The sequence below is a fragment of the Rhinopithecus roxellana genome, chromosome 18 (genome assembly GCF_007565055.1).
Source record: "Rhinopithecus roxellana isolate Shanxi Qingling chromosome 18, ASM756505v1, whole genome shotgun sequence".
In the NCBI taxonomy this organism is placed as follows: Eukaryota; Metazoa; Chordata; class Mammalia; order Primates; family Cercopithecidae; genus Rhinopithecus; species Rhinopithecus roxellana.
In genome coordinates, this window is record NC_044566.1 from 47,169,615 (window position 1) to 47,193,682 (window position 24,068).

The 24,068-nt window shown below is 39.3% G+C and overlaps 1 protein-coding gene across 2 annotated transcripts in view; it reads right to left on the reverse strand.

Annotated features, from left to right (window-relative positions):
- Nucleotides 1-23,223, reverse strand: part of COG3 (component of oligomeric golgi complex 3) — a 71,748-nt gene extending 48,525 nt beyond the window's left edge. The window contains exons 1-8 of one of the 2 annotated variants that reach the window (XM_030922173.1): nt 22,840-23,223; nt 12,033-12,179; nt 9,361-9,422; nt 8,085-8,250; nt 6,779-6,853; nt 5,616-5,708; nt 4,747-4,872; nt 3,336-3,416 (exon numbers count right to left, since the gene is read on the reverse strand). In XM_030922173.1, the coding sequence (XP_030778033.1) occupies nt 3,336-3,416; nt 4,747-4,872; nt 5,616-5,708; nt 6,779-6,853; nt 8,085-8,250; nt 9,361-9,422; nt 12,033-12,179; nt 22,840-23,013 (924 nt within the window). In that variant the 5' untranslated portion in view covers nt 23,014-23,223. The remainder of the gene's footprint in view (nt 1-3,335; nt 3,417-4,746; nt 4,873-5,615; nt 5,709-6,778; nt 6,854-8,084; nt 8,251-9,360; nt 9,423-12,032; nt 12,180-22,839) is intronic. The other variant, XM_010368049.2, reaches the window with a different exon arrangement.
- Between the last annotated feature and the right edge of the window lie 845 nt (nt 23,224-24,068).

Consider the following 24,068-nt stretch of genomic DNA (forward strand, 5'->3'; position numbering starts at 1 on the left):
TCCAGTCCTTCCTTTTTTATTTGGGATGTTTCTTTATATATTAAGTACTACAACATTCATTCCAACGATCTGTCAGGGAATGCTTGAATCAATGACACTGTATTTTTCAAAATTTTCTTCTTTAGTCTTGCCTATTTACCAGAGAAAGTTTAGAATCATGCAAAAAAAACAATCCATTGGAATTTTTGCTAGTACATTCTAACCAACATATTACTCTGGGAGAAACTGACATTTTAAAAATTAAATCACCCCAACCAGGAAGAAGATGGGCTTACCATTTATTCAGCCTTTTATAATTTTCTGTCTAGTTTTGTCATTTTCTTCATCCTTGTATTTCTGCTAAGGTTACTGCTAGGTAAGTATTTTATGCTTTTTGTCACTGATATAAATGGGACCCCATCACATATATTAATTTGTTACTAATGGTATGTAGGAAAGCTACGGATAACTATACAATCATTTTATAACCACCCACCACACTGAGCCCTCTTATCTATATCATTTCTTTTCTAATCAAATTTTTATCATTAGTATTCGGCTAACAAGCAAAAGCAATCAATCAGGCACAATCTAAATCTCATGCCATCAATTGACATCCAGTTATACATCTGTTAGACATCTAGGTTGTACACATATTCTACATATATATTCTATCAACAAAACTAAGTTTCTCCCATTTCAAAAAAATATTCCTTTAAACTGGCTGGCTTCTTTTTTTTTTTTTTGAGACATGGTCTCACTTTGTCACCCAGGCTAGAGTGCAGTGGTGCTATCTTGGCTCACTGCAGCCTTGACTTCCAGGGTTCAAGCAATCCTCCCACCTCAGCCTCCCAAGTAGCCAGACCACAGGTGCACACCACAATGTCCAGCTAATTTTGTATTTTTGGTACAGACAGGGTTTCGCCATGTTGCCCAGGCTGGTCTCGAACTCCTAAACTCAAAGGATCTGCCCTCCTTGGCTTCCCAATGTACTAGGATTGCAGGTGTGAGCCACTGCACCCAGCCATCAACTGGCTGACTTTCAAGAGAGAAACAAGCAAGGAAGTGAAGTCAGTCAGCAAAAGTAGATTATTATTTCTACAAACTTCACAATGAGTAGAAGGAATATATATGCACCAGCTTCAATTAAATGTATCTCAGATATGTTATAAAATATATACTGATCTTTGCCCCCTCCATGCTATCAATTAATCAAAATAAATACATCGTGGATTCCTGCTATGTAGAATGAATAAGGCACATACCCAACCTCATGAAATATCCTACCAATGCATTAATTCACCCCCTAATCTCACCTGGATTACTGCAGAATCTTCCTTAGTAATGAGGCCTCCCTGTCTCAAATCTCTCTTTACCATAATCCATTTTTTATACTGCATCCTTAATCTTTTTTATTAATACATAATTGTACATATTTATGGGGTACATGTGATATTTTGATACATGGATACAATGTGTTATGATCAAATCAGTGTGTTTAGAGTATCCACCACCTCAAACATCTATTATTTCTTTGTGCTGGAAAAATTTCAAATCTTCCCTTTTAGCTATTTTGAAATATACAATAAATTGTTAACTATAGTTATCTTACTACACTACTGAACACCAGAACTTATTTCTTCTATTAAATTGTACATTTATACCCATTAACCAACCTCTCCACCTCCCCTCCACCCAACCCGTCCCAACCTCTGGTATCTACCATTCTACTCTCCATCTCCACAAGACCAACTTTTTTAGTTCCCACATATGAGTGAAAACATATGGTATTTGTCTTTCTGTGCCTGGTTTATTTAACTAACATAATGACCTCTAGTTCCATTCATGTTGCTGCAAATGACAGGATTTCATTTTTTGTTACAGGTGAATAGTATCTTATTGTTTATATATACCACATTTTCTTTATCCATTCATCCACTGATTGACACTTAGGTTGATTTCACATCTTTACTATTGCAAATAGTGCTGCAATCAACACAGGTATCCCATTGATATACTGATTTCCTTGCCTTTGGATAAATACCCAGTAGAGTGATTGCTGGATAGTATGTTAACTCTATTTTTAGCTTTTTGAGAAATCTTCATACTGTTTTCCATAATAGCTGTAGTAATTTACATTCCCACCAACAGTGTATAAGAATTTCCTTTTCTCTGTATCCTCACCAGCATTTATTTTATGTCTTCTTGATAACAGCCATTATAACTGGGGTGAGATGACATCTCACTGTGGTTTTGATTTACATTTCCCTGATGATTAGTGATGTTGAACATTTTTTCATATACCTGTTGGCCATCTGTACAGTCACCTTTTGAGAAATGTCTACTCAGCCTCTTTGCCTACTTTTTAATGGGATTATTTAGGGTTTTCTTCTGTTAAGTTCCTTGTATATTCTGAATATTAGTCCCTTGTCAGATGAATAGTTGTAAATGTTTTCTACTATTCTACAGGTTGTCTATTCACTCTGGTGATTGTCTCCTTCGTTGGGCAGAAGCTTTTAAGATTATTATAGCCCCATTTGTCTATTTTTGTTTTTGTTGCCTACGCTTTTGAAGTTTTAGCCACAAAATCTTGTCCTAGACCAATATCCTACCTAAAACATTTCCCCTATGCTTTCTTCTAGTACTCTTATAGTTTCAGATCTTAAGTCTTTAATCCATTTTATTTTGATTTTTGTACATAGCAAGAGACAGAGGTCTAGTTTCATTTTTCTGCATATGAATATCTAGTTTTCCCAGTAATCAACCTTTCCCCGCTAAATGTTCTTGGTGACTTTACCAAAAATCAGTTGGCCAAAAATGTATGCATTTCTTTCTGAGTTCTCTATTCCGTTCCATTGGTTTACATGTCTGTTTGGCAAATCTGACCAAATAACTCCTCTGTTTAAGACACCACTTCATTGATTCTCTACTTTTCCTAAATTAGCATGACATGTAACATCCCTCGTGAGAGAGTCTTTGAACTATAAAGATCTCTCCCAAAATGTATGTCTTTTATGTCTCCTACAACCTTCCCTATATGTGCTGTTCTCTGTTTATCAAAACACCCTTATCGGTCCCTTCACGACCACCAGTCAAGCTTTCAAAACTCGTCTATCACCTTCATCTAGAAACCGTCCCTGAGCATCATAGGAAAAGCTAGATGTTTCCTGCTTTGTGGACTTCAAGAACCCAGACACAACACTAAGATACACTGCTATAATGTGGAAGGACAATGTCAACCTTTCATTCAAGTTCACTTCCTCAGTATAAACAAAGAGCCTAACATACAATAGTACTTCAAAAGGGCTGGATGAACAAATTTCATAGCAATGTCCCAGTTACGTCAATAGACTTACTCTGACTTTGGGGGCAGCAGCTCGAAATTTCACATAAAATAATGTGAAGGCATTGTCTGCATTAGGTACAGATGAAGGATCCTAAAGAAACATGGGGGAGGATAGGGAAGGAAGATAATTAGCAAACAAATAATCATTCAGAAAACCCAACAGAAACCATTTCCTATGGCTACTGCTTGGCCTGCATACCAACCAAAGCTTAGGGAGAAAAATCTGAGGGAGATTGAATATTATTATGGCTACAAATGAGAAATAATTAAATGGAACTGTCATCTCTCTCTCCTTTATAGTTGAAATTAACCTTACATTATTTAAATTTTGGTGGTAAACAGATCCGAATTGAGATTCACATTCTGCCACTCACTGAATGTAGGACACTGGCCCATGTACTTCATCCCTCTAAGACTCAGTGCATCCATTAAACCCTAAAGGTTTGGTGCAGCTCAATAGTAAAGCACTAGCACATAATAGGTACCAGTATTTATGAGATATTAGTTTCCTAAACTTACTGAAAATTTCGCAAAATAAAAAAATACATAGGTTGGTTGGTATGTCAGCTAAGAACAATGTGAACAGTAAAACTGCAAGTCAAACATCACAAGCTTTGAATGGAAAGTTCAAGAAGATACTCCACATTCTTCAGAAAATAAACTTAAAAACTAAAACATAATGTTTATGATTTTATTTTCTTAGGAAAGGAATGTTTTCAATGACCATCTAGCTTGTTCTACTCTTATTTTCTAAGCTTACACTCTGTTAATTTTCCACCTAGAATCAACTACAATCCGTAATTAACTAATTGATTTGCTTCTTTCTATACTGGTTATTTCTTTTGAATATAAGCTCCATGAGGGCAGGGACCTTATTAGCTCCTCTTTGTTTCTATACAGTTCCTAATAAAATACCAAGCATTAGGCAGTGCTCAATAAAAATGTTTGCTAAATACAGAAAAGTTGAAAAATACAAAAAAAGTGTAAAGAAGAAAATTTAAATTATGCATTATGAGATGCATAATTATGCATATGAATATGCTTCAAAAGCATATTAAATTATCCCACCACTCAGACAGAGCCACTTTTATGATTTTGGTATATTTCCTTCTAATATTTCCATGAAAAAGACAGAAAAGGAATGTTTTAAGAGACAAATGATTTGTATCTTATTATTCATCATATAGTACTGAATACTTCTCACACTATTAAACATTATTTGAAAATAACATTTGCAAGGGATATTTATAACATAGTCATTTTACCCTACCATAAATAAAAAGGTGTAGTACATATTCTTAACAAAAGGTAAAAATTTTCTGGAATTACAAAGTACTAATCTCAGCCAAAGATGATGGAAGATGAAAGAATCAAAAACAACGACGACAACAAAAACCTGTTGTTGAGATCAGTTAACTCACCCTTTTCAGTAACTGATTTGTGAGGGTCTGTAGTGTGTTCACAGTATATGTCTTCATGAGGTGCAAAGCTTTAGAAAGACACTGTTTAAACTTCAGCAAATATACAGGATAATCTTTAAAATTAGGCTGTAAGGAAAAGAGAAAGATTTACAAAGTGGAAACGAACACGGACTAAAAACAAGCTTTTAGTGAAAACCAAAGTGTCCCTATGTAAAACAATATATAAAGTTCAAAAACAGATTTCATAAAGATCATAAACTCCATGAAGATGAATACTGTGACTGTTTTAGTCACAGTCAAACCCCCTGTGCCTGGCACAAAGTAGGAGCTAAATACATATCTGCAGTTGTTAGCAAAAGATATTTTCAGCACCCCACAGACTTCAAGGCTAATATGTAAGGCCCAACTAGAAAAAGAATAGGAGTTAGGAGAAATAAACACAGCAATAAATCCTGAAGAAACAGAAATAGAGGGTGATTAAATCAAAGGGTTTGTCCCTTTATTTCCCCCCAAGTAACACTTTCTGTTTCCAAAGAAATATCTAGCACGTCAAGACGTCAACAATTTAAAAATGGCTCATCCTGTTAGATGGGATAAAGCTGAGTCAGCCAGGATGCATTCCATTCCAGGGGCCATTGCAGGAGCTAGAAGTACTTTTTACACCACTGCTAATAACAACTAAGAATTCACTACAACTTTTCTTTAATATGTTACAAATACATATTTTTCCCTTGGGCAGAAATAATCACAGCACAAAAAGTGATATAATAGGAATGTTTGCTAAATACAGAAAAGTTGAAAAACACACAAAAAAATAGGACTAGGAATCTTAAGATTTCTTTAAAACATGCAAAAATACTATGACTTACATGAGATGAGATATATGTTATACAATCATCTAACTTGGCCAGCATAGGTATAAATCCGTCACTATTCACCGACAATGTAGGGGAATTCAATTTCTTTAAGGGAAAAAGAAAACAATCTTAATTCACAAAAAATGATACAGATAAAAGTTGGAAACTATGGATCAGAGTCAGCATATTTGCCTTTACGATATAACAGGTCTTTATAATAAATTTTAAAAGTCACCAAAATATCCTCAAACGTAGCCCACATGTACAATAAAGAAGGGACAAATAGAAAAAGCATACTGAGTTAATTCAGTTTATTCCTAATAAGCTTTAATGGTACTCTTCATGAATTAGGACATAGTACATATTACCCCACTATACAATGTCATATTCAAATAATATATGAAATACCTAGATTTCTCAGTTTCTGGTATACAATATACACAATTTTTCTACTTGCAAACAATGGTGATTTTTCTGAAGGCTAAATGATTAACTAGTAGTCATATTACACTTAACAGTCATACTATGAAAGTAAAATGCAACCAATCATTTCTTATCCTGATACAGAAATAGCTTGGCAATGACTACTTTCCACTGCATTCCATTGTTAACTAGTCACTAGTTTTAGTTATGTCTTTAACAAACTAAATACCTATGATTAAATGATTTTAATAACATGATTTATACATAGTTATGATTAATTTATGAGTCAGAAACAGAAATACAATTTACATACTTGTCTTTATTGGAACTATTATACTTTATTGGGATACAAGTAAACATTTTGAGGACTATACTTTTCTTCAAACTAAACATGAGAATAAGTTTCAAAAAGTTTTTGACTACTATCATAGTAGCACAACCACAGCAAAATCTAAAACTGAACATTTCTTCTACAATCTTCCTCAAAGCTTACAAATAAGAAACTACAAGAGGTAACCAATAAAGAGATCTGAATACCAAGAATACAATTTAAGAAATACACCTTAACTCAAATATTTAAAAATCTGAACTGGTAATGGTATCTCCACTGTCTACAAATAGGAATATCTATTAGCAAGCCAGCTAAGTTAAAATATCACTCAAGCCAATTTATAGATTTAAAGATTACATGAAAAAAGGCAAAAACAAAATAAAAATCACTAATTTTATAAGAAGTAAAGAACAATGCTTACTGTGTTAATAGTTTCCAATTCGTTAAAATAGGAAAGCTTTTGTTGAATGTTTTCAGCCAGATCAACAAGTTCCGACTTGCGTTTTTTAAAAGAGAAAAATCAATTATTATGAGAATACAAGAATCAACATGCCAGTCTCAAAGTTACACTAAATAGATTTACATTAGACACAGAGGGTTATATCAGATATAAGAATACAGCTAAAGTATTTCTATAATCATGAATTAAAATAGGCGATAATATTACAGTAAATTTCATATCTCTTCACAAAATAATAAATGATCACATTTTTAAAACACACAGAAGTACATACAGAGAAAATTCTGAGATATACTAACTTAAGTGTTCTAGCTCTAAGTCAAAAATAATCAATCAGTTGATCTTTTCAAAATCGCACCACTAGTATAATCACTATGCTTTTTTTTTGGAGTCTCGCTCTGTTGCCCAGACTGGAGTGCAGTGGCGCAATCTCGGCTCACTGCAAGCTCCACCTCCCGAGTTCACACTATTCTCCTGCCTCAGCCTCCCAAGTAGCTGGGACCACAGGCGCCCGCCACCACGTCCAGCTAATTTTTTGTATTTTTAGTAGAGACGGGGTTTCACTGTGTTAGCCAGGATGGCCTCGATCTCCTGACCTCAAGATCTGCCTGCCTGGGCCTCCCAAAGTGCTGGGATTACAGGCGTGAGCCACCGCACCCAGCCTCACTAGACTTCTTTGAAAAGTGTCAGTAGCTGGGTGTAGTGACTCACATCTGTAATTCCAGTACTTAGGGAGGCCGAGGGGGGCAGAGGACTTGAGGTCAGGAGTTTGAGACCAGCCTAGCCAACATGATGAAACCCTGTCTCTACTAAAAATACAAAAATTAGCCAGGTATGGTGGCACACGCCTGTAATCCCAGCTACCTGGGAGGCTGAGGCAGGAGAATCGCTTGAACCCAGGAGGCAGAGGTTGCAAAGAGCTGAGATCAAGCCATTGCACTCCAGCCTGGGCGACAGAGCAAAAAAAATAAAAATAAATAAATAAAAGTGTCAGTAATAAAGAGTGGACAGAGCAAACCAACACAGCCACTTACATTCTGAAATTGTACTGAGACCTAACAGCTCAAAACATAAGAAGGCTTGCCATTGCTATTCACATGCGCTTAAAAAGTAGGCTGTCAGTGTAACAATCCTTATGCTGAGCACAGGCCTCAAACACAGCAGAGTTGAACATCTTGGAGAAATTAAGAAAATTAAAATAAAACTGTATTCATCTATTTTAAAATGTTAAATATAATGACCGACCCTCTTTCTTACTCCAAATTACCTGCTCTTTTAGGAGCTGTTCACAGGCTTCATGTAGGGTTCCTGTCTTATTGGACACAAAAAGATACTGTTTCTGCAAAGACTCCAGATGCTGAAGAGCACTGTTTACATCATTCAATATAGCATCACACTGCTCCTGAAACCCAGACAAGTAATCCCTCATCTGTCTAGAAAACAGAACCAAAAGGGGATTGGCAATAATCTTTTCCCCCAATAAGCATAGTAAAAAAACAACAAAGGCTTATTTTTCCCAAAACGTTCGAATTTCAGGAGGAAAGTCTGACCTACACACATAAGTTGATTATGTTAAGAAATGTACCGAAAGTTATGTCATGAACTGTTTCAATATTTAAGAAGGCAAATCACTAATACTATAAGTAACAAAAGGAATTAGCTTTGAAGCCATAACCTGGCTTTTCACATATAAGGCAATGAATCACTGGCTCAACTTCTAAAGACTGGGACACCAAAGCCATCCCAAGCCACCAAGTAAGGTCAATCCTTCCGATCACTTCCCTCTTTGAAAGATGGTGTGATGTCATGGAAAGAATTCTAGATTTAGAATTAGAAGACCTGGGTCCAAGCCCCAGCTCTGCCCCAGTCTGCATGACATTAAGCAAGTTACTTATTATTTCCAGGCCTCAGTTGTGTGATTAAAAACAAAAAGAGAATTACATTACAATCAATAGGTTAGGAGGGATAAGAATAGTAGTATCTTTCCTCACACAGCTGTTATGAAGATTAAATGGGATCATACATTAAAGAGCCTACCACATTGCCTAGCAATAATAGCCACCAACAAATCAATACACTGAATGTGAACACTCGACCCACAGCCCCCACAGTCAGCTAGAAACTGTACACTGTCATTTCCCCCATGCTGTCAACATCCACTGACAGAAGTATAGTTACAACCAACAGAAGTGGCCATCCTGAAAGTCTTTCAGGGATGTTCCTCCTTCTAAAAAGCAACAAACACCTCCTGGAATTCCTCTGAAACTCCTACTTGAACCTAGTTCTTTCTGGAGTTATCTGAAAACTAACATCTATCCCTCCTAACCTATTAGTTATAATGTAATTCTTTTTGTTTTTAATCACACAACTTCTAAATGACAGTTTTAAAGATCCAAATCTTCTCACTGCTGTTCTTAAAGAATATATGGCTGTTACAGTTTTCTTAATACCTTTATTTTATTTAAAGACACTGATTATGAAATGCTTCAGATGACTGTGATCTAAAAATTAAGATATCCAACAAATGCAAGAGATACACATACCTATATTTAGTTCCTTCATCTTGATCCATCTGAGTTTGCAGCTTTGCAAACCATGAGAAAAACTGGAAAAATAGAGTATTATACTGTGAACAAAACTAAAACTGACAAAATTTAAAGTGGCTACATGCTAAACAGCAAGTCAAAAGGACAAGACACTATCCAAGTTTTATTGTTTAGGGCTTAGCCATAATCAGTTTTAAGCCAGGAGAAGATAATTTAATTATATCCACAATATCCATATGCTAGGAAAAGCAAAGGATATTAAAACATTGGCCATTTCACTGGGTGTGGTGGCTCACACCTGTAATCCCAGCACTTTGGGAGGCCCAGGTGGGTGGATCACCTGAGGTCGGGAGTTCCAGACCAGCCTGGCCAACATGGTAAAACCCCGTCTCTACTAAAAACACAAAAATTAGCCAGGCGTGGTGGCACATGCCTGTAATCCCAGCTACTTGGGAGGCTGAGGCAGGAGAATCACTTAAACACGGGCAACAGAGTGAAACTCTGTCTTAGAAAGAAAAGGGCCAGGCGCAGTGGCTCACGCCGTAATCTCAGCACTTTTGGAGGCAGAGGTGGGCAGATCACAAGGTTAAGAGATCAAGACCATCCTGGCTAACGTGGTGAAACCCTGTCTCTATTAAAAATACAAAAAATAAGCCAGGCGCCTGTAGTTCCAGCTACTCAGGAGGCTGAGGCGGGAGAATGGCATGAACCCGGGAGGCAGAGCTTGCAGTGAGCCGAGATGGCGCCACTGCACTCCGGCTTGGGCGACAGAGCAAGACTCCGTCTCAAAAAAAAAAAAAAAAATGGCCATTTCAGATGTCTTAAGGATTGAGAACAAACAAACAAACAAAAAACTGGCCATTTTCAGAGTCAAATAAGGAAGAGTATTAAACATACAATATGTAAAAAAATGAATATTTCTTCCTAATAGGCTAATGCCTACTTGCTATAATCGTTTACAAAATTTGAGTAGGTAATATAGTGCTTTGGGCAAATATCAATATTAACATTATCTAATAAGAACTGTGAGGCTATAACTCAAAAATAATATTACAGAGTGGTTTAAGAATATGGACTGTGGGGCCGGGTACGGTGGCTCACGCCTATAATCCCAGCACTTTGGGAGGCCAAGGCGGGCAGATCACGAGGTCAGGAGATCGAGACCATCACAGCTAACACGGTGAAACCCCACCTCCACTAAAAATACAAAAAATTAGCCAGGCGTGGAGGCAGGTGCCTGTAGTTCCAGCTACTCGGGAGGCTGAGACAGGAGAATGGCATGAACCTGGGAGGTGGAGCTTGCAGTGAGCCAAGATCGTCCTGCACTCCAGCCTGGGTGTCAGAGCAAGACTCCATCTCAAAAACAAACAAACAAAAAAACAGAATATGGACTCTGGTATCAGCTAGCCCTGGATCTGAATTCCAGCCTGAAAAATGTCTATTATTTAAAAGGGGGATGTGGGGAGTTGACCTTAAATGAGTATGAAGAAACTTTTTGGGGTGATAGAAATGTTTTATATCTTAATTATAGTTGTTAGTTACATATATAGGTATATACACTTTTCAAAACTCATTGGGCTGACACTCAAAATGAATACATATTATTGTACATAAATTATAGGTCAGTATATCAGTTTTTTTTAATTTTAAAGGGAGAACAGGTATAAGTTTCATCCAGAAGATTTTTTTTAAGCAGTTCAAACTAGTTCATAGACGTGGTGCAAGACTACCTTCAAGTGAACTTGAGAACACTGAATCTCAAGTAAGATTCAATGTCATGGGTATACAGGAGACTTGCCATGTACCTTGGCTATCATTTGCTGAGCATTTACTGTGTACTTGCTACACAATGCATTTACATGCATTATCTTATTTAACACTCACAAAAATCCTACGAAATAATATATAATTATTCCTGTTTTATATACTAGGAAACTAAAGATCTAAGAAGCTAAGTAGTTTGCCTAAGCTCACAAAGATGCTAAACGATGGAGCTGACTTTCAGGTGCAGGTCAGCCTAGCTCAGGAGCTGGAATTCTTCACCGGTTTGTAGAACTGCCTCTCTCGACTTACTATATATGCAATCCAGTTCCAATACATGTACTTTATGTTTTATTTGGTAAATGCCTCAACTTTGACTCTTAATAGGACAAGGAAGAGGAGACAAGGAAAGTGGCAGAAGAGACTACTATAAGCTTAGGTTTCTAATGAGGAATGAACAAAAACCAAGAAAAAGTTACACATGCTAAATTACTGAAAAATAACTACAAGTGTCAATATTAAAAGAATATTTGGGTTTTTAAAAAAGGGACTACCTAGCAACAAGTGAGATGGAGGGGTACCCATGCACACACTGAGGGAACAGGTTAACAGCAGACAGACACTGGGGGAGGTCGAAAGGGCACAAGACATTAGAACCTCAATAATCTATCAACGTCCAAATGTGGAATATCATGTTTTTCACATACATCATAACTATAATTGGGCAACAGATTCATTTAAAACACTTAAACAGCCACAACTAACGCAAAATCAAGAATGTTCTAGAAAGACCTGATGTTAACTATGGTGACAAATGTTCAGAACTTTTAATTAGGACTTCTTTTATTAGCCTTGTCTTGAGACATCTGAAATAATCAAACATCCTTAGAAAAGATACTGCAATTCACCTGCTGTGCGGTTTCAATTCTTTCTTCTTCCATTCCTAAGGAAGTGAAGCCCTTCAAGAGAATGTCTTCTGTAGATTCAGGCACTACTGAAGTCAGTTCAATGGGCAGTGACTGGGATGTTAAACTGCACAAGTCTTCAATTGGAAGCTTGAAAAAAGAGAGTCACAAAGATATTTAAGTAACTTGAAAATTACCTGAACTTAACTCAAGATTGGGTTTCCATCTCAGTTGTTTTGAAATAGAAATATTTTCTATTAAATCATATTAAGTTAATAAATACTATATAATACTAACACTTTAGGCTCTACGTTAAATGCTAGTCTCAAAATATAAACATGACACTGATGTCCCACCACTAGTAAGCTTTTTTTTTTTTTTTTGGTGACAGGGTCTTGCTCTGTCATCCAGGCTGACATGCTAGGCGCCACCTTAGCTCACTGCAACCTCTGCCTCCAGAGTTCAAGCCATCCTGCCACCTCAATCTCCAAGTAGCTGAGACTACAGGCATGTACCACCACGCCCAGATAATTTTTGTATTTTTGGTAGAGTTGGGGGTCTAGATATGTTGCCCAGGCTGGTCTCAAACTCCTGGGCTCAAGAGATCCCCCCACCTTAGCCTCCCAAAGTGCTGGGATTACAGGCATGAGCCACCACATCTGGTGTGAGTTAGTTTTCTAAGAAGGGTGGTAAATCTGTGCTAATCCACACACATTTTCTCACTTGAGCCTCTTGTGAACTACCACCAGGCAAAGAGAAAACCTGTGTGCTATTGAAAGTAGCTTGTCCTCCCTGGTATCTAACACAAAAGTCTGACCAACTAACAGGATTAACAAATCACACCCAATGACTGGGTTCAGTGGCTCACGCCTGTAATCCCAGCACTTTGAGAGGCAGAGTTGGGTGGATCACTTGAGCCCAGGAGTTTGAGACTAGCCTGGGCAACATAGTGAAACCTCCGTCTCCACTAAAACTATGAAAAAAAAATAAAAACTAGCTGGGTGTGGTGGCACATATCCGTGGTCCAGCAACTTGGGAGGTTGAGATGGGAGGATCACCTGAGCCAGGAGGTGGAGGCTGCAGTGAGTCGAGGTCGTGCCACTGCACTCGAGTGAGGCCCTGTCTAAAAAAATAAATAAATAAATCACACCCAATAATTAATTAGAAATAAACATTACCTCCTCCTACCATTTCCACCTACCCACTGGCACATCTCACCACACTTTCCTGCTGACAAATTTTGAAATTACAACTGAATAAGAAGAATTTTAGAGTTTCCCATCAGTTTCAGAAGAGGCCCACTGACAAGGTCTCACTTTGACAATGTTAGATCTACAGTACTTTCTAGTTCTCCACTACCAAAGAAAGGCCAGGTGTTTATTTATAGTCATACAGACAAACTGTTTTTAGACCAAAACAAAGGGAAAACAGATGCTGGGGAAACTAAAAGGGCCTAATTGTTTAGGTTCAATTCCAGTTTTCAGCCCTCAGCTCTTAGTTTATGACATTTAAGGTCCACTGATATAAGACATGATCCAAGGTCTTAGGAAGGTGCTGCCCTGTCTACTTTCTAAATATAGAAGTTTCATCTGAAGATGGCATTTTCTCTTCAAAGCTAAAATAAGCTAGGTACAAAATGCACCACTAATTTAGAAACACTGTCCTTTAAAAATAGGGTTGTGTATGGGTTCAAATAGGGCTATACTTATGGTACAGTAAAGTACATTACAATGCAGCCTAGTTAGAATCCTGCTTCTGTTCATTTACAAGCTGTGTGACACTGGGCAAATTACTTGATGTTTCTAATCCTCAATTTCTTCTCTTAGCTGACACAGGTACAGTATCCGTATCATAAGGCTACTATAAAAAGTAAAAAAGAAAACAAAGATGTGGGAAAATCAGCTTGTTGGAATGCCGGGAAGCTGCAGACAAAGTGTTCAGGAAGGTCCTTGATCTGTCTTCTCCCCACAAACGAGCCTGGCTCAAGAGTCAGGAGGGTCCTGGGTGTAAGCTAATAGGCCTCATTAAGGACATCACTTGCTCATGGAAACTCTTTCTGAATGGCAACACAATCCCTGAGTATAAAAGGACTGTGGCCCAGCAAGAATTAAGTTTCTCAAATCCAGTAAGAATTTATCCTGAGTCTGAAGTGTCATCAGCAACTGTGTGCTGCCACTAGGGGTTCTGGAGGAGAGAGGAAGCTGTGCTGGGATAAGCAGCATCTACACCTGCTCTGCAGAAACCTTCCAACGAGCAACATGAGCTGTCTCCTTGGGGAGCCACCCAAGGCTCAAGGTAACCCACCTGAAGCAATGCTGCATGTAAAGCACTTAGCACAGACCCGACACATAGTAAGCAATACATTTGAGTACTGATATTATATTATTATTATTATTCCTATCTACTAGCAGCAACAGTAAGTTTATAAATCTAACTGACTTCTTGTAAAGCTGTCTTTACAAAATTATATTTTATTAGCAGTAAAATTTAGTTCTATATGAATAGATCATGAAAAATTCAATAGCAGCACTGTTTACATAGTATCTAACGGGTGCTGGGGTGATCAGGCTCAGATTTGGAAAATATACCAGAAAACACATGAAAGTTAGGCTAGGATGAAGAAAGCTGAAAGAAATGTTGATTGCACCCTCACAATAACAAAAACTCAAATAATCCACAAGATTATAACTAGTCTTGAATCCATCAGTGTTGCAGAGTAACCAAGCAGATAAAAATCTGGGCAGCGACAGGCACCTCCAGGAAGAGACAGGCTGCAAGCACTGGCTCACATGTGACAAATCATGGGGAAAAGAGATGGCAAACATTACAAGAGAAAACAGGCTGGGTGCAGTAGCTCAAGCCTGTAATCCCAGCACTTTGAGAGGCTGAGGTGGGCAGATCATGAGGTCAGAAGATCAAGACCATCCTGGTTAACATGGTGAAACCCCCATCTCTACTAAAAATACAAAAAATTAGCTGGGCATGGTGGCGGGCACCTGTAGTCCCAGCTACTCGGGAGGCTGAGGCAGGAGAATGGCGTGAACCCGGGAGGCGGAGCTTGCAGTGAGCTGAGATCACACCATTGCACTGCAGCCCGAGCGACAGAGCTAGACTCCGTCTTGAAAAAAATAAAAAGAGAGAGAGAGAAAACAGCTCAGTCAAAAGACAAAGCAATCAACAGAGCCGGCCTCAGATGAGCAAGAGACTAGAACTAACAGACAAGGAATCTAAAATAACTGTAATTAACATGTTAAAGGCTCTGCTGTAACACACAGATAAGCAGTATGAACAGATATAAAATTTCAACAGAAAACTGAAAACTGTGTCAAAAGGAAATGTGACAAATAAAAATAATGGTAACAAAGATGAAGAATACCTGCAATGGGCTCATCAGTACACACAACAACACAGTTAAGGGGAAAAAAATCAGTGAACTTGAAGTTAGGTCAATAAAAATCACCCAAAATGGATCATACAGAGAAAACAGACCGGAAAAATAAAAACTGAACATAGCATCCAAGAATTGTGTGATGGTATCAAATTATATGATTATGTGTAAATGGGATCCCAAAAGAAGGAGAACAAGAGAGAACAGGGTGGAAGAAATATTTGAAGAAATAACTGTTGGGAATTCTACAAAAATAATGAAAGATATAAAACTACAGCTCTACAAAATTCGGAGAATCCCAAGTAGAATACACACATACACACAGGCAAACCCCTCTATGCACATCATATTCAAACTCTTAGAAACTAAAGATAAAAGCTTGAAGGCAGCCAGAGGGAAAAAGGCATACTCTACACAGTGAAATAAAGGTAAAAATTACAGCAGACTTCTCATCAAAAACACAAGCCAGAAGACAACAGACTGATATCTCTAAAATGTCAAAAGAAAAACACTCAAGTCAGAGTTCTACACCTATAGAGAATTATCTGTTTAAAATGAAGGAGAAATAAGTACTGTTTAAAACAAACAGAAGCGCCAGGCGCGGTGGCTCACGCCTGTAATCCCAGCACTTTGGGAGGCCAAGGCAGGTGGATCACCTGAGGTCAGGAGTCCAGGACCAGCCTAGCTAACATGGCGAAACCCTGTCTCTACTAAAAATACAAAAATTAGCCAGGTGTAGTGGCGGGTGCCTGTAATCCCAGCTACTTGGGAGGCTGAGGCAGGAAAGTCGCTTGAACCCGGGAGGCAGAGGTTGCAGTGAGCTGAGATCGTGCCATTGCACTCCAGCCTGGACTATAAGAGCGAAACTCTGTCTCAAAAAAAAAAAAAAAAAAAAAAGCTGAGAGAATTCATTACCAGCAGACCTATACTACAAGAAATGTTAAAGGATATTCTTCAGGCAGATGGAATATAATGCTAGATGAAACACATATCTACCCAAAAAACTGAAGTGCTCCAGAGATGATTAAAATGAAGGTACACATGACAGTTTTTCTTTTTTTAATCAGTCAGCAAGAAATGTCAAAAGCAAAAGTAGTAACAATGTACTGTGGGTTTATAACATATGTAAAATTAAAATGCCTAAAACAATATCGCAAAACAGGGAAAGGAAGAAATGGAAGCATACTCTTTGGGGTGTTTTTTTGAGACAGGTTCTTGTTCTGCCACCCAGGCTGAAGTGCCGTGGTGCAATCACAGCTCACTGCAGCCTTGATTTCTGGGGCTCAAGCCATCCTCCTGCCTCAGCCTCCCAAGTAGCTGCAGCTGCAGGCAAGCACCACCACACCCAGCTAACTTTTTGATTTTCTTCTTTTTTTTTTTTTGTAGAGATGAGCTCTCACTATGTTACCCAGGCTACTCCTGAACTCCTGAGCTCAAGCGATCCTCCTGTCTCAGTCCTCCAAAGCGTTGGGATTACAGGCGTGAGCCACCGTGCCCAGCCAAAGAATCCTGCTGTAAGGTTGTTATACTATATACATGAAGTGGTATAATAGTTAGACGTAGGCTGTGACTAATTAAGGTAGTACAGACGCTCCTCAACCTCTGATGGGGTTGTGCCCAATAGACCCATCGGAAGTTGAAAATATCCTAAGTCAAAAGCATGTGGCTCACTGGGAGCTGTGGCTCACTGCCATGCCCAGCACCACAGGTACACTTTCTACTGAATACATGTAGCTTTCACATAAAGCCAAAAGTCATAAGCTGAACCATCATAAGTCAGGGACCATCTGTATATTGTAAATCCTAAGACAACCACCAAAAAAACTGAAAATACACAAAGGACCTGGCAAACTTCAGTCCCAATATCACCTAGACCCATATCCATCTGTAATTCAATTTCTTTTGAGAAAAACGATTATAAATCTATCCGAAAGAATGTAGATCAATGTCAAAATCCCGGTTGTGACACCAGATACTATAGTTGTGCAAAATGTTACCATTGTGGGAAACTGGGGAAAGTGTACAGATCTCTCAGTATTATTTCTTATAACTGCAAGTGCATCTACATTATTTCACCTTTTTAATAAGTAGTGTAATAATCATATTCTCCCATCAGAGTTCATGAGGCCTTACACTGCATAATTCTAATACTACCTCACAATATATAACAAATTCCAGATAAAAAGTATAATTCCTTTTGTTCCAGAATCATGTATAATACATAGAGCTGTCCTTTTAAGTGTATTTATTTGAATAGGTAATAAATCTCAAGGCACAAAACTCAAGGGAGTCAGTGAAAAGTCTCCTTCCCCTTGTACTCATTCTCCAGCCATCTAGTTTCCTCCTCAGGGGCAGGCTATCAATGTTACTAGTTTCTTAAGTATCTTTTCTAACATGGTCTATGCATATACAAAGAAAGTATACCTTTCTTAAACCCAAATAACAGTATACACACCTAGCCTTTTTCACTTAATATGCAACATTTTAAAATGTCTCTTCAACAGAGTATAAGGAAAAGACAGAATTTACTCTTACATTGTCATGACTTGTCATTAAACTATAAAGGGTGCTTATTTTAAAAGTCTCAAGAATACAGAATGATATTTCAGTGAAAAGCAAGTCTCCCTTCTTCCCTCTCCCCTGCTCGTCCAATTCTTCTTCTTTAAGCCAGTACCAATGTTTATATTTAGAGAAGTTTTTCTAAGGAGTCTGAGGGTAAAATGAAGAACTATAAAAGTAGAAGGCACTAAAGAAATACTTTTGAATTTTTGATCAATCTTTTATGAAAATTATTCAAAATATATGAATATAATTGTTTTTAATCCAAATCATCAGAAGACTTAAAATGAAAAGTAACGTTCTCCACCACCCTCACTTTTCACCAGTTTAACCATTTTTAGTATTCTTTTATGTTAACTCTACAACTCTTAAACAAAAAAAGATTTACTGCTTTGTGTTTGAATTCATCAATTTTAGGTCCTATCTATACACTCTTACTTCACCATGTAAGATAAAGAAATTAGTACCTCTATATCTCTTCCCTGTTTACTCTCAAATTCTGTCACCTGTACTATCTCTTTTTTAGATTATCAAATTTTATAATATTTGCACCTGGTTCTGTGGTTAAGTCTTTAGAATGGTTTTCAAAAGGAATACTACCTGCTTCCTGCCTTCTATAAATATGTCCAACTTTCAGGTTCACTGATACCATCAATGTGTGGTGTGCCACACATTTATTACTGTCATTTCAAAGGGATCTAGGGGTGTCATACACGTGTGCTCAGTCTGTTATCTTGAGCCAAAAAAGTTTTTTCTAATTAACTTTAGAAAATAAATAATTTGAAAACTGTACTTGAGAAACTACTACAGATATTCCAGACATATTCTGTAACCTAGATGCGAGTAAATATAGTCTAAATTTATAAAAGAGTATTCTATTTGATTACTTCAAGTACAAATACTACTTTTCAATCACAAGAACTTGAAAAACTAGAGGCAAAAAGAGGCTCCTTGTTTCCTGGTTCTAATACAAAACCATCTTCTCTCAAACCAAGCAAGAGAAGCCATAATGCAAACAATTCAAAGAAATCATTTTTTAAAGTAGCAAAACAAGTTGCTTTTTAATAGCATATGAGGAAATGCCCCCATTAAATAGACTAGGCAGCTGTCTTCCTTTCTCAAAACACCTGGTATAGAATAACAAGTCAAAAAGGGGTGTGGTGGTATCACACACTTTCCTGTCCTGACCTCTCATTCACTTGTAAGGAGGAGGAGACTGAATGCCTCCTGCTTACCAGCACTGTCCTGGCTTCCAGATGGAGCAGACAGATACCACTAGAGAGAGAACACAGTTCTAGATTGCTGGTGGGCCAGTGCTGCAGAGCTACTGTATAGTTCATGCAAATGGAGACACTACCATTAAATAGTAACTACAATAAATTCTCAAGTTTTGCCTGACCAGCTGAGCAGGTACATGAAATAACAAGTAACATACCTCTTTCTCCCAAGCTTTACTTCTTGCAGAGCTCTGGGTTGGAGAAAACCACTTTTATAATCAATCTGATCAATTAACTCCCTAAACGAAACCTGATGTTATGTTCTCCGTTTGGAGCAAATTACTGAAGAGGTATAGGTGGAGTCTCAGAACCTTCCTCAAGGCACCTAACCTCTCCTTTTCTTACCTTTGGTCCGAATGACACCTATACCACCTCAGCATCACAGGATTCTAATCTATTCTTTTTAGATGAGATGTGAATGATTTGAAAGAAAGCACAAGAGTAATACTAGCAAGTAACTTGCCGTGTGCACCTTACATAGGTGATTTCACATAATTCTCACAACTCCCTATGAGATAAGTACTCACCATGAGTTAAGTCCCCATTTTATAAAGAAGAAAATTAAGGCTTAGAAAAGATAAACATCACATCTAAGGTCACACAGCCTACAAGAAAACAACAGCTGTAACAGTAAATTATAGGTAAATGTTGGGGTAAATTATTTTAGCATTTTATCAAGAATTACTAAATTCAACAGAAATAGGCCCCTCACTACTAATGTTTGCCTTGGCTACAAAAGTCTACCTAATATTCGATTGTAAATTATTTTCTCTAATGCCAAAAAAAGGGTATAATTCCTTTTTAAGACTAGTTCTCTTTCATAAAAGAGAAAGCTATTCTCTAAAGAAGTTAACATCTTTATGATATGTACTTAGGGTTAGTTGGCCTCTTGCTATTCTACTAGCCTGCTCAGTTCCAGTTGTTCTGGAAGTAATTTATCTCGTGACAATTGTGAAACACTACAGAAAATCCTTGAGTTACACTGATTGGACAAAATGAAAACTGTGGCACTCTCTTTTGGTGCCAATGTTAAAAGAGTAGTAATAGGGCTAAAAAAATTAATTCCAAAGTCTTCCCAACAGACATATAAACACTTTAGAAAAGGAAAATGAGGGCTGTAAAGCTGAAGAGCAATGAGAACTGCCTTCTCAAAGATTCCAGGATGTGTGCATAACCAGCTCGGCTATTGCATTCTTTTTTGGGGGGACAGAATCTTGCCTGTCACCCAGGCTAGAGTGCAGTGGTGCAATCTCGACTTAGAGCAATCTCCACCTCCCAGGTTCAAGTGATTCCCGTGCCTCAGTCTCCCCAGTACCTGGGATTACAGGCATGCACCACCACACCCAGCCAATTTTTGTATTTTTAGTAGAGATGGTGTTTTGCCATGTTGGCCAGGCTGCTCTTGAACTCCTGACCTCAAGTGATTCGCCCGCCCTGGCCCTCCAAAGTGCTGAAATTACAGGCGTGGGCCACCGCATCTGGCCTCAGCTATTGCATTCTCACAGGAATCCAATACTGAGCTGCACATACCAGAAGACCCTCACTGAATTCTTGAACTCCTTAAGCTCATCCCCTACCCATGACCTTACACTGTTCTTTCTTCCAGCTGCAACGTTATTTCTTAAGTCTTTATAAGGCTAGCTTCAGGTATTCCATCATCAGTTCTCATCTCAGATTGTCACTTCCTTGGAAAGACCTTCCCTCTTTCTCTAAAAGGGCACACCTCATCCCTTTCTGTCACACCATCCTATTTGATTTTCCTTATATTATGGACCACCGTCTGAACATATCTTCTTTGTTCTTTTTTTCCATAATAATGATCCCCACAATTATGTCAGCTCTATGAGGTTAAGGATCTCGTCTTTCCTATTTATCTTTCTATCTCCAATACCTAACTCAGAGTAGGGACATAACATATGTTAAAGACTGCATGTGGCCAATGGTAAATATGAAAGAATGGGGTGAAAATGAAAGATTCCATTTAGTTCATTCCAAACGTTCTCCTTCATGCTCAATGAGAATAAGAAATAATAGTTTATGACCCATGGCAATGAAAACAAATTTTTTTGGAGAATATGCATCTCCCCCATCACACCGCCACTGCTATTAAGTCCAAGCATCCTGCTGCAGTAAGGAGCCAAATCAATTATAAACAGACTGGAAAATTTACAGAGCAAACAACTTTTATTATCCAGCATATAAAAGAGTTTGATAGCCAAGCCAAAGAAATTTCCGCCTGTTCCTTCGTTTATTTCAGATCCACTTCCGGTACCACATCCTAGAGGTGGAAACAGAAACCCAAGAAAGAACGCCTATTTGATGGCAGAGCATACAACACTGAATGTGAAGAGAACGTTTAAATCCAACCTCTAAAGTTGGAGGACAGAAAAAGCTGAAGACTCTAAACTCAATCTGCATTTGGACACAATTCCAAATCGTATAAAAAGAATGCTTCAGGCCTGGCACGGTGGCTCACGACTGTAATCCCAGCATTTTGGGAGGCCGAGGAGGGCAGATCACTTGAGGTCAGGAGTTCGAGAACAGCCTGGACAACAGGGCGAATCTCCATCTCTACTAAAAATACAAAAAATTAGCCGGGCGTGGTGGCAAGTACCTGTGATCAGCTACTCGGGAGGCTGAGACAGGAGAATCGCTTGAACCCGGGAGGTGGAGGTTGCAGTGAGCCGAGGTCGCGCCCCTGCACTCCAGCCTGGGCGACAGAGCGAGAGAAAAGAATGCTTCCAACATCAAAATTAACTATCACCACTGCTTATATAAAATAATCCTCCTAAACCTGGCCCTCAAAACTGGAAAAAGTTTGTCAAACGTGACAATTCATGTTACTTCCTGCTATTACAACTAATTGAATTGAATCACACAAGAAGCAGTAGTGCATAATATCCTAATGGTAAGTGGATCAAACATGATGACCCTAAAACCAAAAACCAGCACTGCTTAATAATGTACTGAGCCAGCTTTCAAATAAAATTCATTTTTATTGCTTTGCAATAGGTGAAATAAATCTGATCACCCATAACCTGCACTAGATTGAGAGCTCATAGTTCAATGTGCGATAAATGAAACTGTCACTCAGGACCAAGTTTTGGTCTCCCCAAGACCCCCATGGACAAAGCAACCTAGGTGATTCATTAAGGCGGTAAATGAGCACTCGTTGGAGACTGTCCTGCAGCACAGCACCTCGGGTTGGCTGCCTCTCCTTCTGGGATAGAGTGGGCAGCAAGATTACGCCTCGGCTGACAGGATGCCTTGTCTGGGGCAAGAAGCTCGCTGCAAGGCTCAGGGTCAACCGTTCCATGCTGCTGGGGGAGGACTGGATTCCGGCGAGCACCAGCCGCAGAACGTGCCCCCACAGTCGTCCCCGGGCAGGATTAGAGTCGGGGTCGCAGGCAGCGCGAAGCCTGACAGCCTGGGAGGTGAGAGGCCCCTCCCACCGGATCCGCCACCATGGCCAGGGAGGAGTGGAGACATATCCTGGGGAGAGGTTGGTGAGGTCGGGGTCCTGCCGGGGCGCCCGAGGAGAATCCCAGCCCCGTCGCCCCAGCCCAGTTCCTGCCCATCACCTCACCTCGGCTGGCACCGGCAGGTTCTCTGCCGCCGCCTTCAGCTCCAACACCGAGTCCGTCTGCCTGTCGGTCAGCGGCGCCGTCGTGTCCGGTCTCCGATCCCAGAGAGCCAGCTTCTCTCTAGCGTCCCGCTCCGCCGCCGCCTCGGGCAGAAGCAGCAGCGCCGCCTCCGCCATCGCCGCCGCCCCCGCGGCCTTCAGCAGCAGCAGGATGGAGGGGACCCAGACAGCGAGACCCAGGCCACTTCCGGGAGAACCGGAGCGTCCAGCACTGCATCCGCGGCGGGGCGGGCCGGAATGCCCTGACCCCGGAAACGGTTCGGCAGTGTAGGGGGCGGGACCGAGGCCAGTACAGACGTGGCTTTAAATGGATACGACTATTTCCGGTTTAAACGTAGAAGGTGGAGACGACAGGACCCAATGGAAACAGAAATGCCCCTACCGGAAGTATCTTCCTCAACATCAATAACTTTATTGTTATGTGTTGTACAGATTGTGGACGACTGAGCTAAATCACCCTGCCGGCAGGATACTTGGATTTACACCTCTCTGCGCACAGCTGGGTAGTCTGGGTGGAGTGTGTGGAGTGTATGATTTCCATGTTGGCATGTTGACAATTTCTCCCTCTTGGATCAAAACCAAAAGCATAAACTTCTCCAACATCCAGTAATTCCCCTACTAGAAAACTAATTTATGAAAACACATAAAAAATTCAAAGATGTGTGTATCTCAAACATCATTAATGGCATCAAATAACTGAAGACAACCTGAATGTCCAACACTGAAGAACTGGATCAATAATTTGTGGTACAGGCCAGGCGCGGGGGCTCAGGCCTGTAATCTCAGGACTTTGGGAGGCTGAGGTGGGCGGATTACCTGAGGTCAGGAGTTCGAGACCAACCTGGCCAACGTGGTCGAACCCCGTCTCTGCTAAAAGCACAAAAATTATCCAGGCATGGTGGCACATGCCTGTAATCAACCTGAGAGGCTGAGGCAGAAGAATCTCCTAAACCCGGGAGGTGGAGGTTGCAGTGAGCCAAGGGCTTGCCACTGCATTCTGGCCTGGGCATCAGAGACTCTGTCTCAAAATATATAATAATAATAATTTGTGGTACAGACATGTAATTCTATTCTACCATTTAAATCATATTGTAGATTTGAGCAACAAAATAAATAATGATAGTATTCGATCATAATTTACAGAATAAAATACCCATAAGTCCATACTGCTA